This window comes from Talpa occidentalis, unplaced genomic scaffold (assembly GCF_014898055.3).
Source record: "Talpa occidentalis isolate TD23 unplaced genomic scaffold, MPIMG_talOcc4v2.1 talOcc4.10, whole genome shotgun sequence".
Lineage (NCBI taxonomy): Eukaryota > Metazoa > Chordata > Mammalia > Eulipotyphla > Talpidae > Talpa > Talpa occidentalis.
The window spans coordinates 5,214,448-5,229,346 of record NW_023600993.1 but is presented as its reverse complement, the minus strand read 5'-3'; the positions used below and the strand labels follow the sequence as shown (position 1 = coordinate 5,229,346).

The 14,899-nt window shown below is 54.4% G+C and overlaps 1 protein-coding gene across 1 annotated transcript in view; it reads right to left on the bottom strand.

Moving 5' to 3' along the window:
• Positions 1 to 1,703: 1,703 nt before the first annotated feature.
• IRAK2 (interleukin 1 receptor associated kinase 2) overlaps positions 1,704 to 14,899 on the bottom strand; it is a 45,814-nt gene continuing 32,618 nt past the window's right edge. The window contains exons 7-13 of the mRNA XM_037522670.2: positions 14,140 to 14,254; positions 12,213 to 12,322; positions 10,720 to 10,915; positions 8,503 to 8,565; positions 6,694 to 6,894; positions 4,663 to 4,948; positions 1,704 to 2,829 (exon numbers count right to left, since the gene is read on the bottom strand). Coding sequence (XP_037378567.1) covers positions 2,723 to 2,829; positions 4,663 to 4,948; positions 6,694 to 6,894; positions 8,503 to 8,565; positions 10,720 to 10,915; positions 12,213 to 12,322; positions 14,140 to 14,254 — 1,078 coding nt within the window. The 3' untranslated portion in view covers positions 1,704 to 2,722. The remainder of the gene's footprint in view (positions 2,830 to 4,662; positions 4,949 to 6,693; positions 6,895 to 8,502; positions 8,566 to 10,719; positions 10,916 to 12,212; positions 12,323 to 14,139; positions 14,255 to 14,899) is intronic.

Below are 14,899 nucleotides of genomic sequence, written 5' to 3'. Positions count from 1 at the left end.
GTGCTTGGGTTACTTCTAACTCGGTGTTATTAGCAAAATGGTGAACACTGGTGTGCAAATTTTTAATGTGGACATTTCTCTTGGATAAAGACCTAGGAGTGGAATTTCTGGGCCATATGGAAGTCCTGTGCTTAACCTTTTGAAGACCTGCCAAACTGTCTTACAATCCCATGACCAGGTCTCCACACCCCTGCCTGCACCTGCTGTTGTCTTATCTATTCTCTCCATCCGAGCAGGTATGAACTATCTCATTATGGTTCGGATGTACATTTCCCTAATGACTGATGATGTGGAGCAACAAGAAAAGAGTCTCCGGAAGGATCCCCCTCTGGAGAAAAGAAACGAAACACTGATTCCAGGGAGGAACGGGCTTCCTTTCCACCCTGTCATCTTCATACTGCTTGGATTTTCTTTCTTTTTCTTTTTTTTGGTCATGTGCCTCTATTAACTTAAAAAAGATAGTCAGAACTTCTCTGTGGGGATTCATGGAAAGATACTGCAGTGCTCGTGAACCCCTAGAATTCACATATGGAATTGTATGTGTATTTATATTTACAGCTTGCTGGGGGAGAAGGTCAATAGCTTTCATTACATCCTCTCAACTATATGAAACCCTAGTCCGGAAATGCAACTAAGTCTGCATAACCAGTGCCCTGTGGGGACCAGCCCTCTCCCTCAGATAGCCCTGAAAACACCCTACTCATGCTCATAAGGTACTTACCAGGCCAGGTCCTGTCTGGGGCACAGGACACGCTCTAGTTGAACCCTCGTAGCCACTGTTAGAGTGTAACCTCCATAAAAAGGGAGGTTCCATGTTCCCTGGCCCGCCTAACGAAGGGTGGAGCTGAGCGGCAGTCTTGGAGAGAAGACTGCAAAGGAGACTTGGAGCAGGCATAAGGAGCCAAGTCTTGTGAAGAAGGCGCATACTTGATTCTCAGTTTCGGACTTGCACCGGGGTCTGGACGTGGAAGGAGAAACGTGGAGTCAAGACATGTAGACACTTGGAAGAGACGTGAGTGGGAGGCCTGCAGGGAGGCTGATGACCGCTGCTACCTTGATTTGTACTTTAATTTTGCTCCTTTCCAGACTTGTCTGGCTCCTGCTGCCCCTTTCTTGTGGTTCCCCTCCAGAAGGTGCCTCAGACCTGTGGCAGGCTTTGGGGCCTCAGCAGCTGTTTGTGGACAAACCTGTTTGGGCATTTACCTATGAGGGGATGGGTAACTTGGGTGTTTTCTTGGGAAACTATTATCCTTTCTTCTCTCCCTATGCATGCTAATCCTGTTAAAGTCCTTTCACATAAGAGAATGCTTTGTCTTTATGCAGCGGATAGCAGTACCCATTTAGAGCATGGAGTTTGGGTGTCCCAGGATACCCCTCAGTTTGCACACTACCACCGGAGCTTAAGATGGGTGTCACTACAGATCTCTGTCCACCTGAGCTGAAGCCCCCAGACTGTTACAATCAGTGCAGAGCTGGGGGGTATGGGGGGTGCTTCTGGATGCTTTCTTTTACTCTTCCCATAGTGCAGATGAAGAAACAGGTTCAGAGTAACTCCCTCACCTGGCCCAAGATCACAGCACTGTCAATAGCCAATACCGAGAGGCTGGGTGTAATGACCAAGTCACCCCAAGGGACTTGGGATGTAGAGTACCTTCTTCAAACAAACCCACCTAGACACAAAACTAACTACAACATATCTGTTGACCAATTTATTTTTATTTTACAAGTAGTAGGAAAAAATCACCATAATCAGATTATCTAAAGTAGAACACAGTGCATTTAAAGTATCATGTTTCACAAAAAGATTTGCCACTTTTCAGAAATAGACCCGCGCAGAAATGTTAGGTTCATGGCAGAAACACACATTTAATGCCTTTTTAATTCTTTGATAAAACAGGACAAGTGCATTTTCAAAGTGCTCCTGTAGACGAGTCTCCGGCTCCTCCTAGGGGCCCAGAGCAGGCAACTGAACAGGTGTACTTACTTACAAGGAAACAGACTCCAGAAATTAAATGACTGACTTAATTAGCAGCAGAATCAGACATGAAGCTAGTTCTCCTGACTCTTCCTCTAGCCATAAATAAAACACATTCTCAAAATAAAAGCTCTATTAAAAATATTAGCGTTAGTGGGGCAGGGGATAAAGGTGCTATGAAGGCATTAAATAAATATTTAACTAAGAGAACTACTTATTAAGAGAAAGCAGAAAACCTACAGCGCCCTTTGTCAGGTGCCTGGCATTGGGCAATACCCGAGACCTGGGCAGGTGAGTCAAGAACTGCATCAAGACACACACTGAAAATCTTTCAGGTCACAGAAGTCTCCGGGTGTTGCTGGAAAGGTCTTCAATTGGGAAAGCGCTGTCGGCGTCCAGCTGGCTCTGCCAGCTGCCAAGGGGGTGAGTAGGTAATAGTGTCCACTGGGGTGGTCAAGGTCACAGGCGTCCTGCATCCTGGACCCACATCCCAGGGTTTACCGCTGCAGTCTCCCGGTACCCAGCTCTGACCGACGAATCAGAGGAGACACATAGATTGGTGGCTCCAAAAGCTGAGGTCCCGCTCCCCAGTTTCACACTGGTAATGTGGAGGAGGTGACATGACGCAAAAATCGTTTCTCTCGAGTTTGTGTTTCCTGGGAGATCCTGGATTCAGACTCAGATCTTCCTGTACCTGGATGGCGGGCTTTGCAACTGAGGACAAGGGGTCTCAGCTGCGCACGGTCATCAGGGGCCGAAAAGCTCGATGCTGTCCAGCTTCTCCTCCTTGTAGAGCAGGATATTCTCCATCAGTTTCCTTTTGGCCTCATTGATCTCGATTTTCCATGAAGTCTCTGGAGTTGATGTTAACAGAAAGTTTAAAAAATAAAGCAACTGAACAAAAGGCATTTGAAAATGGAACAATTACTATGATTCTTAGAAATTTCTGGGTCAGCTTCTGAATCAGGTCCTGAGAGCTGTGAGCATTTCCTGGCTTCCGCCGCGGCGAGGGGCCTGCCACTGCCCACTTTCAGAGGAGGGGGCCTCCAGGCACCCCCCGTGGGAGGAGGAGGGGACAGGCTTGGTGAGAGCCAGAGAAGAGGACGCTGCCTTCAACTGGCCTTCTGGATTTTTATTCCAGAAGAAAGTCCTGTATTTGGACCTGGGAGGCCGCGCAGGGATCTTGAGAAGAGTGGGAGGGCACAGGGCTTATGCCGGGAAGTGAGGACAGGAGGCGGCCAGGGCAGAGCACTCCGGCCTCACTGGTCCCTGCACTAGATGCGGGGTCCACCCAGGGCTTCAAAGGAGGGGTGATGTGTTGTTTTTAAAAAACAACTTTCTCAGTGTAGGGTAAGGTAAAAAGTATCAGGCTTTTCTGCCCTCCCGCCCTCAGGACAGATGATGGATCCTTGCGGTCCTGAATGCATGCCTGATGGCGGGCACCTGGAGTGGGGTGTGGGCATCTGTAGATGGGATTCACCTGGGCTAGGACTGGGCTTATAAGGGCGGCGTCACGGGGACGCCAAGAAAAGCATAGACAAGAATGAATGGAGAGGGGCCTCCCAGGTGGCGCAGCGGTTGATAAGCTGCCCGCGGCTGCGGCGGTTCGATCCCGGCTGCTCCCCGGCCACCAGAGGAGGGTCCCACATGGCGCGCAGACCTCTCCTGCCGCCCGTTGCTCCCCCCAGCAGTGTACCTCGGTCCTTCTGCCTGTTCTGCTCCCTGCTCTGGCTCTGGTGAATTCTCTCACCCTCCCGCGCTTCTGACTGTACCCAGTGCTTGTATAAACCAAACAAACAAACTAAATAAATAAAAAAAAAAAAATGCCTCTATTAAAAAAAAAAAAAAAAAATGAATGAATGGAGAGAGCAGAGAGAAAGCAAGGCCAGAGAGCCCAGAAAGAGTGAAGACTTGCTGGCCTCCCAGCACCCCAGCACCCCTGCCTGCCGTGTGCCTGGTAAATCCCAATAAAAGCCTGAAAAGCCACCGAGGGCTCCAGGACTCTCCCCTCCTTTACCCCGTCTGCTCAGGTCATAAAGATCCTGCTCCGTGTCATTCCCGCCCCTACAGTCTGGCCTCCCTGGTGGCGCAAGGGGTTAAGCACTGTGAAGCAATCCGCAGCCTCTGCAGCACAAATTCTATTCCTGGCCAGCCAAGAAGCAACTCACATGGCATAACAGACCTCTCCTGCCCTGCCCGCTGCTCCCCTCAGCAGTGGATTTCAGTGGATCTGCCTGTTCTGTTCCCCGCTCTGTCTCTGGTGGATCCTCTCACCTCCTGCACCTCTGGCCTGTGCCCCAGTCTTGCATGTATGAATAAATAAATATTTAAAAAAAAACTTTCTCTTGTGGCTGCCTGCAAGGACTGGAGAGGGGCAGCAGGGGTCAGTGAGGACACAGGGAGGCCATGCGGCCGTCCAGCAGGAGAGGACAGGAGCTGAGACGAGGGGAAGGGGACGAGGAGGCAGAGAAGCAGAGGCAGCCGGAGGTACTCAGGAGTCAAGGACAGCCTGGGTGAGGGACTGGACCCTGCGGCGGGGAGGGCGGTGTCAAGGAGGACCCAGTGTCTCCTTGGGCGGTCTGGTGGCAGGTGACTGGCTGAACCACCAAGGGAACGGGGGAACGAGGAAGATGAAGGAACCGAGGACCAGCTGGGTTAAAGACACATGAATGACCACCACCGCTTACCGTCCTGGGAAGGCTTCGCGCTGGCACAGGCCTCGGAGGAGGAGTCGGCCTCCACTCCCCCACCAGCCTGCAACCTCCCTTCTCCCACCTCTGTTTCTCTCTCCTCTGTGCGGGGAGGAAGGGGGGCAGCCCCACATGAGGAGGCACCGAGGCTGGAAAGGTCCACGTCGTCCGTTTCTTCTGGGGTGTTGGAGGAAGAGCCGGTGCCCTCAGAGAGTTCACTACATGGGAGTGAGGCGGCCTGACCTCCGAGCTGCTCCTCCACGGTGGCCACCCAGCCACACACCTGGGGGACAGAGGGCGCATGAGCACTCACCAGGAACTCTGCTGAAAGCTACTCTCTCCCAGCCGGGCCCCCGGCCTCAGGAGAGGGACACGAGGCAGCAAATGCCTGTTTCTGGGTCTGGAAGATCAGCGGCCTTTCTTGGAAAGGAGCTAAATCTGCCCCACCCACCAGGGCCAGACAGGAGCTCGGTGGCCAGGTGGCCAGTCACAGGCCAGTCACAGTCCTGGGCTGGGGTTTTATCACCTACAGCTTATTGAGGAGAGACTGTTTTCCTTTGTACTAGCAGAGCCAGACACCCCCCCCCTAAAACACACACACACAAAACCCACCTAAATAGGAGAAATGGAGGCCCCCATTCCCACACTGCTGGGTTAAAGAGAATAAACTAAACTTCTATCTCATTAAACCACTGCATTTTGGGGTCTCCTCACTGTAGCAGGCCCCAGGACAAATGAGAACGGTTGCAGGGGTGAATGAATACTAAGTGGTTGAGGGAGAGATCGTTTTAGAACATAAATCTGATTACGTCCAGCCCCTGCTTAAAACCCCTAGTAACTTCCCCAAATCCTCCCTGTGCCCGCAAAGCCTGCTCTTGGGCCGCTCCTTCCTCGCCAGCCTCGTCACCAGCTGCTCCAGCCCACGGACACCGAGTTCTGGCCGCTCTGACCTTCCTCGGGGCCTCGACCGTGCCAGGCTGCTTCTCAACTGGGGCCTTTCGCATGAGCTGTTCCTTCCACTTGGGCTGCCCTCCGTCCGCTCACACATCACTTCCTCGTCCTCGGACAGATACCCCCGGCCCAGCAAACTCCGCTGAGTGAACCACCAGAGGCCGTGGCAACTCGGGGGCGGGGAGGGGGGAGCAGTCCAGGCTGGCAGCGATGTCTCGGGGTTCCTGCCCCATCACAGTGCAAGATGGCAGACGTGGGCCAGAGGTGGGAGTCCGGGGGGCCCTGACAGACACTCTGTGGCCTCTCCTCCTCCTCCTCCTCCTCCCTGGGGGAGCTGGACGGCAGCAGGAGTGTCTGAGGATGTTGCTCAGCTAACCAACCCTTTCCTCTAAGGAAACACGGAGACCCCAGTGTGACTGTATGAGAAGTGAAAGGGGGTGTCTGGCTGGCGACACGGGTGGGGCGCGCAGCTCCCCCAGCCCCTCTTGCTGCCAGCAGGAAGCCTGAGGTATTCTCAAGAGCCCTCTCGGCAGGACACCACTTGAAAGTCACTCAGCCAGATGAGCTCTAAGAGCCCTCTCAGACATCCATTTTGTGCTTACAAAGACCTAACAGTGGCCCCCAAATTTATAACTGTTACCATGGAAACCCTCTCATCCATAGGAAAAAGCTTTGTCCCCTGTGGTGGCTGCTTTCTTGGTGTCTGCCTAGCCCTCAACAAGAGAATGGGGGAACGAGCCGCCAGCGGGCCCCGAGAGAGGAGAAGAAAGAAGCAGAGACACAGAGGGCAAGTGCTGTTAGCACGCGGGGGTCTGGTCCTGCCCCCACCCGAGGCAGCAGCACCCACTCGCCCACAGCCCCTGAGACGCCCCATCCATCTGGTTCCCTTGCTAATGTGCGCGCCAATGATTCTGCTACTCGCAACCAAGTGCAGCCCTGGTTTATAACTCACACCTCAGGAATCTGGTCACCCCAGCTGTCACCCAGCAGTGGGGAGGTGGAGGCGGGGGCGGGGGGAGTTGGCTCAGGTGAGGGCCAACTGGCCCGGCTGCCCGCGGGGAAGCTGAGCCGGCTCACCTCGGCCAGGCTGGTGTTGCGTCTCCGCAGGCAGAGGCAGGCGGCCGTGGCCAGGGCCTCCGCGCAGTCCTCCTGCAGGTGGCCTGCCCTCGTCTCCAGGTACCTGCGGCAGATCTCCTTGGCCACAGCCCTCTCCACGCCCGTCTTCCTGGAGCAGAGCGAGGTGCCGCCGCCGGGGATTTCACCCAGGAGTAAATCCTTCTGCAGGAGGAGAGTGGAAGCACCGTGTGGTGGCGGGAGGCGGCTCCTTGCGAGCCCCCCCACTCCAGGGCAACACCAGAGCCCCGAAACGCCTCAGAAAATCAACATGTAGGAAAATAAACACAAGGAGAAAGACCAGAGGGCAGGTCACCAAATATTAACAGGGGGATCTCCAAGCGTGGTTTCTGTTTTCCTTTTTATAGATTGCTGGATTTACCAAAGGTTCTACAAGGCCGCGTTGCATTTAAAATTAAGCAAGGGGGCCTCCTTGCTGGCCTAGGGGTTAAGTCTCAGAGCTATCTCTGCTGCAGCCTAAGTTCAATCCTGGCCAGGGAGCTGGCCCACATGGTGCGGCAGACCTCTCCTGTCTCCCCACCGCTCCCCTCAGTAGTGATTTCAGTAGATCTGTCTGTTCTGCTCCCCACTCTGTCTCTGGTGAATCCTTTCACCCCCGGCACTTCTGGCCTGCACCCCAGTTCTTCTACACAGAACTACATAAATAAAATTAGAACGAAAATTAAACATTTTGTGTTTGCATTTAACACTGGAGTTCCCGACGTTCTGCAGTATTTCCCACTTGTTAACTTCAGCCATCCGGATCCTGAGACAACGTGGTCTCTCCTTCTTGGTCATGTCCTCAGCCTCTCTGGCTTCAGGCTGTTCTCGGAAGTCACAGAGCTTGTCCTGCGCCTCAGAGCTTTCGCACTTGCTGTTCCCTCTGACCTCCAAGTTTTACCACATATAGCTCAGGGCCCTGCGCACACATCACTTCTCCAAGGCGCCTTCCCTGCACTAAGCCTTCCCCCGTCTTCACTCTACCCTAACCTGAATGGTACACGTTTTCATTTACTTGACTATCATCTGTTCTAGATCCAGAAAGAAACCGCCACGAGGGTCAAAACTTTATCTTGCTTGCCACTGTATCCCCAGCACCAAGAACCAGTGCCTGGCAAGAAAAGTTAAGTAATAATAACAACAACGTTGATGACTGACATTTATTTAGCTCTTACTCTGGGCCAGGGGCTGAGTGGGGTGGAGTCCAGAGAACCTGGCCAAACTCCAGCTTCACCCTAGGAACGCTGAGGCCACAGGCAAGCCTCAGAGGCGGCCTTCCTCCTCCATCGATGGGCACATGACCCTACAGGCCTCATGGGGATTTGGAGATGATTTAAAGCAATAACATCTGTAAGAAGTGAAAACTGCACTCGGCGAACCATATACATTAACTCTACACCCTATATGTATATCGTCATTTCAAATATATATAATAGTTCTTGGAACCTACAAAATGGAATTATATGTTATTGTAGAAACCAGTTTAAAGGGGCTGAAGTTGACTTTTAGCAAGCGGAGGACAAAGTACTTGATTGCCCGAGGTGTGGAGAGAATGGGCTTCCTCTAAACATTCTAAATTCCATTATCATGAGAAAGTAACTGTTGACTGGGGGAGGTTGAAGCCACTTTGCACAGATGCAAGTAAACCCAGGACTGAGGCCACTTTCACATCCGTAAAATGGGAACCGTGAAGTCCCTGTTCTCTGAGGGCTCAGAGGCCCGGCGCTCAGAGGCCCAGTGCACCACCCAGCCAGAAGTCACTGGGTCCCTTACCAGGTAGACTGGGCTTCGGCTGTTATCCATGGCAGGGATGCCCGTGAGGACCTCGGCCAGCACCTGGAGAGAACGCACAGTTAGCAGGGCTCACACACTCAGGCAGGAGATTCTGGCCAAGAGAAGCTTCTCGGTAACTGGGATGTGGGAATACCCCCAGCAGATGGGTAAAAGGTTCCAGTTAATCGACAGCAAGGCAGGGAGGACAGAAATCAAATGTGCAAGTTGCCATCAGTTACACACACACACACACACACACACACACGTATTCACATACCTATACACACATTTATACACATGAACACAGACCCACCATGTTTTCAAAAAGTTGTGTTTAAAAACCCATCAGAAATGGTAAGCTGGCACTGCTGTCAATCTCAGGAAGAAGGGGCCTCGTGTGCGACCACTTGTTCTGCACAGAAAGCCCTGGCGACATCCCCAGCAGGCTCACCCCCACAGGCCTTTGTGGTCATTTGCTCACTAACTCATCAGCCACGAAAGCTCCGTAGCCCAGGGCCAGCAGAAGCCACCGTACAATTCACCAGGAAACCTGCTTTGAGCAGTGATTCTGGGCAGAGCGAACAGCTTGGTGGCCGCGGGCCCTACCAGCGGACAGGGCTGGGTTCAAGTTCTGACTCTCCAGCACAGGTAACCTCTGGCCAGGTAAAGTCTGAATGTGGGGGCACTGGGTTGAACTCTGTCTCCCACAACCCTCTGGAAACAACTCAGACAGGGTCACATGACTGCCAGGGAATCCTCCAACCCTGGGGAAGAAGGTTCCCACGCACCCAGAGCCCTGAGTGAATAACAGGTTGGCGGTGGCCAGCAAGGGGCAGCAGGGGAGCCCCCGCAGCAGGTGGACAGGATCCAGGCGACCTGCACCTGGCAGGGAGGAGGAAGAACAGGGTGAGCCAGCATTTCCTCTGCATTTCCTCTGCCCCGGCCACGCGGCAGGCTCTGCTATCCACAGCTGAGCTGGCCTTTGACAGAAATCCGCTTGCCTTTCTTAACCAACATTTCCTTCAGTGATCACAAAAAACCCTGAGAAATGCACCAAAGTCAACATCCTCAGGCAGTGGCGGGGGAAGGTGTGGAGGAAGCCAGGGCCCTGTGAGGGAGCGATGGTCACTGAATGAACGAGGATGACAACTAGGGCTACATCAAGGGCTGAGCTAAAATGTCCAGGGTAAACAGAAATGGGGCGGGAGGGGCGGGCAACAGCCACAGAAACAATCAACAGCCTTGACTTGGTGACAGGAGGGTGTGGCCTGGGGGCAGGAGGAGGGTGGGCTGAGGACAGCAGGTGGCCTGGAAGAGGGCTTGAGGACAGGTGGACAGACAGGAGATAGTGGTTAGAAAGAAGAAGTGTCTCGTTCCAGGCGCAGAGGAAGAGAGAGGCCACAGCTCCAAAGCAGCTGGTCAACCTCTGGGCAGCGGTCAACCAGAGAGGGTGGCATTTCTCAGCCAGCACTCCCCAGACGGGGTTCCACTGGCATGGATCATATTCCAAGAAAGCCAGGTTCCAGGGCGGACATACCATTTGCCCCTGAACACCCAATCACCAAATTAAAGGTGAAAGGTTTGGGCTAATCATGGGATAAAGAAATTGACTTGCCTTTCTTAACCCAGCATTTCTCAAATCTATTTGGAAACCTTTGAGCATGTCAGACCTACGGAGAACCGAAGAGATGTACCTGGAGCCCACGAGCTCCTGGAGATGAGACTGTTCATCGCACTTACGTTCCCCATCCCCAGCACACAGTAGGCACACAGGGGTGGTGGCGAGGGGGGAGGTGGGTGGTGGGCGGATGGATGGTCAGGCAACAGGTGAACAGATGGACAAAGCGGATGGAGGAACGGACAAGGACAAGCCGACACCTGGACTGACAATTCGATGGGAAGGGGAAGTTGGGAGATGTCCCTGCAGGCCCTGGAATCCAGAGACTCGGATAAGAGCTGACAAGCTTTTCTGCAACAGACTAGACAGGAAACATTGCAGGCTTGTGGGCCATGCACAGTCTCTGTCACATCTTCATCTTTTTTTATATACAATTTTTATGAATGCAAACACCATTCAGTTTGCTGGCCCTTGCTGGCCTCTCCTGTCCTTTGGGGGGACACCCCTGAAAGCCTCGCTGTGCCCTGTGTTTGTGCGGGGAAGGGAAGAGGCAAATGGGTGCAGTCCCTCCCCACCCCAAGCAGAGAAGGAGCTCTTACTATCCCGCAGCTGAAGACGTCCACGCGCTTGGTCAGCTGCCCCACCCTGAGGAAATCTTCCGGCAGATACGCAACTGAGGCCTGGAAGAGGCGGGTCTTCATCGTTGTGCATTTTGACCCCTTGTTGACAGGACACAGGTGAGTCACGGGATGAGCCAGCTTGGGGATGAAGTTCTGGTCCAGCAAAACATTGGAGCTGTGGGGAGGGAAAGAGACCCCTTTCACTCTGAGCCACGTAAGAAGAGGCGGCCTTGGAGATGCAGCCGTGAAAACAATTCAGCCATGAGTATTGTGACCCCCTGCAGTGGGGGTCATGGAAGACCCTGGGCCTGGGGCTCCTGAGTCAACCCTGACGGGACCCTGGAGTCCATCCCTGCAGCAACGGGGACACAGCTAAGATTAGCGCTGCTCCCAGGAAGTGGCGGGTGTGTGGCCAACATGGTGCCGCACCCCAGCTCCCGGTGGACCCATCAGTCCGCCGCAGTGGTGGTGTCAGTCCCATCCCTTTAGGGGCTGTCCCCACCCCAGCTCTGGCCGGCGACAGTCCAAACGCCAGCCTCCTGTGTGACCTGCCGCCTGGCTCCTGGGCCCCCTAAGCGAGGGCAGGACCTCTCGGAAGGTCCTCGAAAGAGAAAAGGCAAAACAAAATGTCACGACGTCAATAAAACACTCCATAGCCAACAAACCCAACAGTGCAGAAAGCGCACGCCACGCCCTGGGCCTACTAGCAGGAGAGGCTGAGGAAGTGACGCGGCCCCGCGGCCCGGCCCGGACGCTGCTGGCGGGCAGAGGCTTACTGCTGTCTGGGAAGGAAGGGGCAAGAGGCCGAGTGTGGGTCACCAGGCAAGTGCGCTACTGCCGGGCTAAAAGGAAGCAACAGAAAAACAGAGGCCAGGACGAGGCAGCGCGCAGGGCCAGGGCCAGGGCGACGTCTCACGCTCATTCCTTCCTGGCTCTCTCAGTTCTTTGTTCAGTCCAGCAAGGATCGGGAGAGAACAGAGGACAGGGCTCCCACTGGGCAGGCTGGGAGAGAGTTGGGGGGAAGTTTGAGTTCTACGGCTTCACGGTCAAGCTGCCAGGGTTTCTGGGCTCCTCTGGACTGTCTCCCCCTGCTGCCAGACGGGGACGGCCTGCTCTTGGGGGCCTGGGACTGGTGCCTCCTGGGGGCCTCCTCCTGGTGTGGGAAGCCTCTGGGATGAGTCCCTTTCATCACCAGACACGCAAGTAGGGATCTCAGAGAAGACCCTGAGCAAGGAGTTAAAAGCCCAAAGGGCTTGGGGGCACAGCCTAAAGCTGTGGAGGGGAGCAACTTGCTTCAGGGGCACAGAGCTGGTGCTGGGAAGACCGGGCAGATGGATGCCACCGCCATCAGAGACACGGCGCCTGGGGGCCAGCGGAGAAAGAAGCGTCCCAGGAGGAGAGCTGGGGAGGATGGCGAGAAGGGGTCAGAGGGAGAGCTGGGGGGTCTGGGCCCTCGGCAGGCCACCGCTCACCTCTTGACATTGCCGTGGATGATGTCCAGCCCGTGCAGGTGTGCCACGGCCTGAAGCAGGCCCGAGCAGATGTGCACCCGCTGGGGCCAGGGCAGGAGGTCTGCGTCACCCTGGGAGGGGGAAAGAAGGAGAAACAGTCACCCCAGGGCCTTTGTAAAGCCCAGAGGGCAAGGGCCCTGGGCTCCAGGCTCTCCTCCAGCCCCTCGAGTCCTCCCCACCAGGCTCAGCCACTCGATCCGCAGGCCAGGCAGCAGTTTTGACATCAGACAGGTTAGTGGAAATCCCAGCTCGGTCGCTCGCAAGCTGTGTGACTCTGGGAAAGCACTTAGGGTCTCTGAGCCTGGTATAAATGGAGACACTGATGGCTTCAGGGTGGTGAGAGGTTCAGGAGAGGACGGAGTGAGCCCAGCACTGTGGGCCACATAGTAGGTGCTCAGTGAACAGCACTGCTTGTATCTTGACAACTGCAGCTCTGGAATTTCTCACGAGGAGGGAGGCTAGCGGGAAAGGAGCTGGGGACCCTGTGTGGGCACATCCTCTGACCTTACACAGATTTTACGTGTGTGCAGGGGGTGCTACTCCAGAGCTGATGGGGATCATGGGGTGCTGCTGCTGCTGTTCTGATGGAACCCCCAGGCTAAGTCACCACTTATTTTCCAAGCTCCATATCCTCTAAGAACTGTAAGAACTGCCTTGCTTAATGGCTTTCTTCTCCAAAACTATGAACCTGGAGCCACATGAACCCCAATAAATCTTAGCCCTGATATTTGTCAGCTGTGTTCCTTCTGGCCATCACTTTGCCCTAAGAAGGCAGAGACCCAAACCCGAGAAGGGAAACCTCCAGGGCTGCGGGCCCAGGCACAAGCACAAAGCCTTGCAGAGCATCGCCAGGCTCAAGGTCACCCACAAGGCGCTGGCCCCTACAAGGGCAGCAGCAGTTCTATCCTGGGACAACTTTTCTCTCAGAAGATTTCATGCAAATGAGGTTTACTTTTATTTTTTTAAGATTTATTTTTATTTATTTATGCATACAAGAACTGGGTTGTAGGCCAGAGGTGTGGGAGGGGGTGGTGAGAGGATTCACCAGAGACAGAGTGGGGAAGAGAACAGGCAGATCCACTGAAATCCACTGCTGAGGGGAGCAGCAGGGAGACAGGAGAGGTCTGCTGCGCCATGTGGGTAGCTGCCTGGCCGAGATCAAACTCATGCTGCAGTGTCTGGTGACAGCTTGATAGAGCTGAGACTTAACCTCTTGTGCCATCAGGGAGAACCCCTTGTTTATTTTTAAAGATGTAATTTTAATAGGTATTACTTAATCATGAGCAGTTACTACATTCCCACGGTATAAACAGCATTCAAAAGCTACTAAAGGGTAGAGGTAGTGAAAGTCCCCCATCCTGTGCCCAAGCCACCCAGCTCGCCTCCCCAGAGGCAGCCTGAAGTGCTGTTTCTTATATGTTTCCAGAATGTTATATAAATACACACGCAGACAGGTATCTATGAGACTAGCGTTTCAAAATAAAAATCAGCCTTCACTTTCCATATTCCGTATCGCCCATGCTTTGCTTGTCCCCGTGCACCGCCGAGCGCCCCCAGAACAATGCTGGACAAAATTACTGCTGAGAGATGCCTGTGTCTTGCTCTAGACTCAAAGGAAATCCCTCTTGTCAATTAATTTTTATAGCTTTTTACCCAAACATGTTTAGCCAGATCTTAACCCTCCTGGAAGGGTCTCTCTGATCCCCATCCCTCTGGCGTCCCATGAGCCCTTAACCTTGATTTTCTTTTTTTTTTCTTTCCTAGAACAGAAAGGGCAGATTGGTCGAGAAACACTGCTAAGCAAGGCAGTGGGCAAGACAGGAGAGGTCTGCTGCGCCAACCAACCCTCGCATCTCTAACTGTCCTCTGAGCACGACCAGCCCCTTACCTGGCCCTGGAGTCTGTCCTGTAAAGAGCCGTTGGCCATGTAGGGGTAGATCAAGCTGTGGAACTGTTGTCCGGTGCAGAAGCCCAGCAGAGGTAGGACGTTGGGGTGGCGGCATCTGAAAGGCATCCGTGCAAGGAGTGAGGAGTCTGCTCTGCTGCACGGCCACACCCCCATCTCTCCCCCGCACCCCCGCGCTCCCCGCCCCCAGCCCCTCAGTAACCTCCCAGGCACCAGCTGCTCTGAGGCAGAAAGATGAAAGCTGCCTGTCTCCCAGGAATGGACATTACCCAGCCACGCTGCCCAGTAGCATGAAACCTGGACCGCCGTTTCCCCGGAACAGCGGCCCCCAGGGGCAGGCACGGCCAGTGGTCACCAGCAAGCTGAGGTGAAGCCCAGGACTGGGGTTCTCCCCTGAAATCCTCTCCCACTGGGCTCTGAGTCCCCACCTCTCTGGCCTCTCTCTGGGCCTCCTGCACCAAGAGCCTACGCCTTGGCCTTCCTCTGGGACCCAAGCCCCCCCCCCCCCCCCCCCCCGCAGGGCTCATCCTACTCCTTTATGCATTTCTCAACCTGGCGCCTCCCACCTCCACAAGGAACACCCCAAACCTCTCCAGGCCCAGCTCAAGCTCCAGCCCTGAATACCTACCTGCTTCCTGACGCCCAGTTGAATGTCCTGACTCAGCAAGTCCAAACCTCTCCGCCCACTGGAGCCCTAGGAACCGCCCACCCGCCCCTGGAATTCAGCTACAGGCTTGCCTGG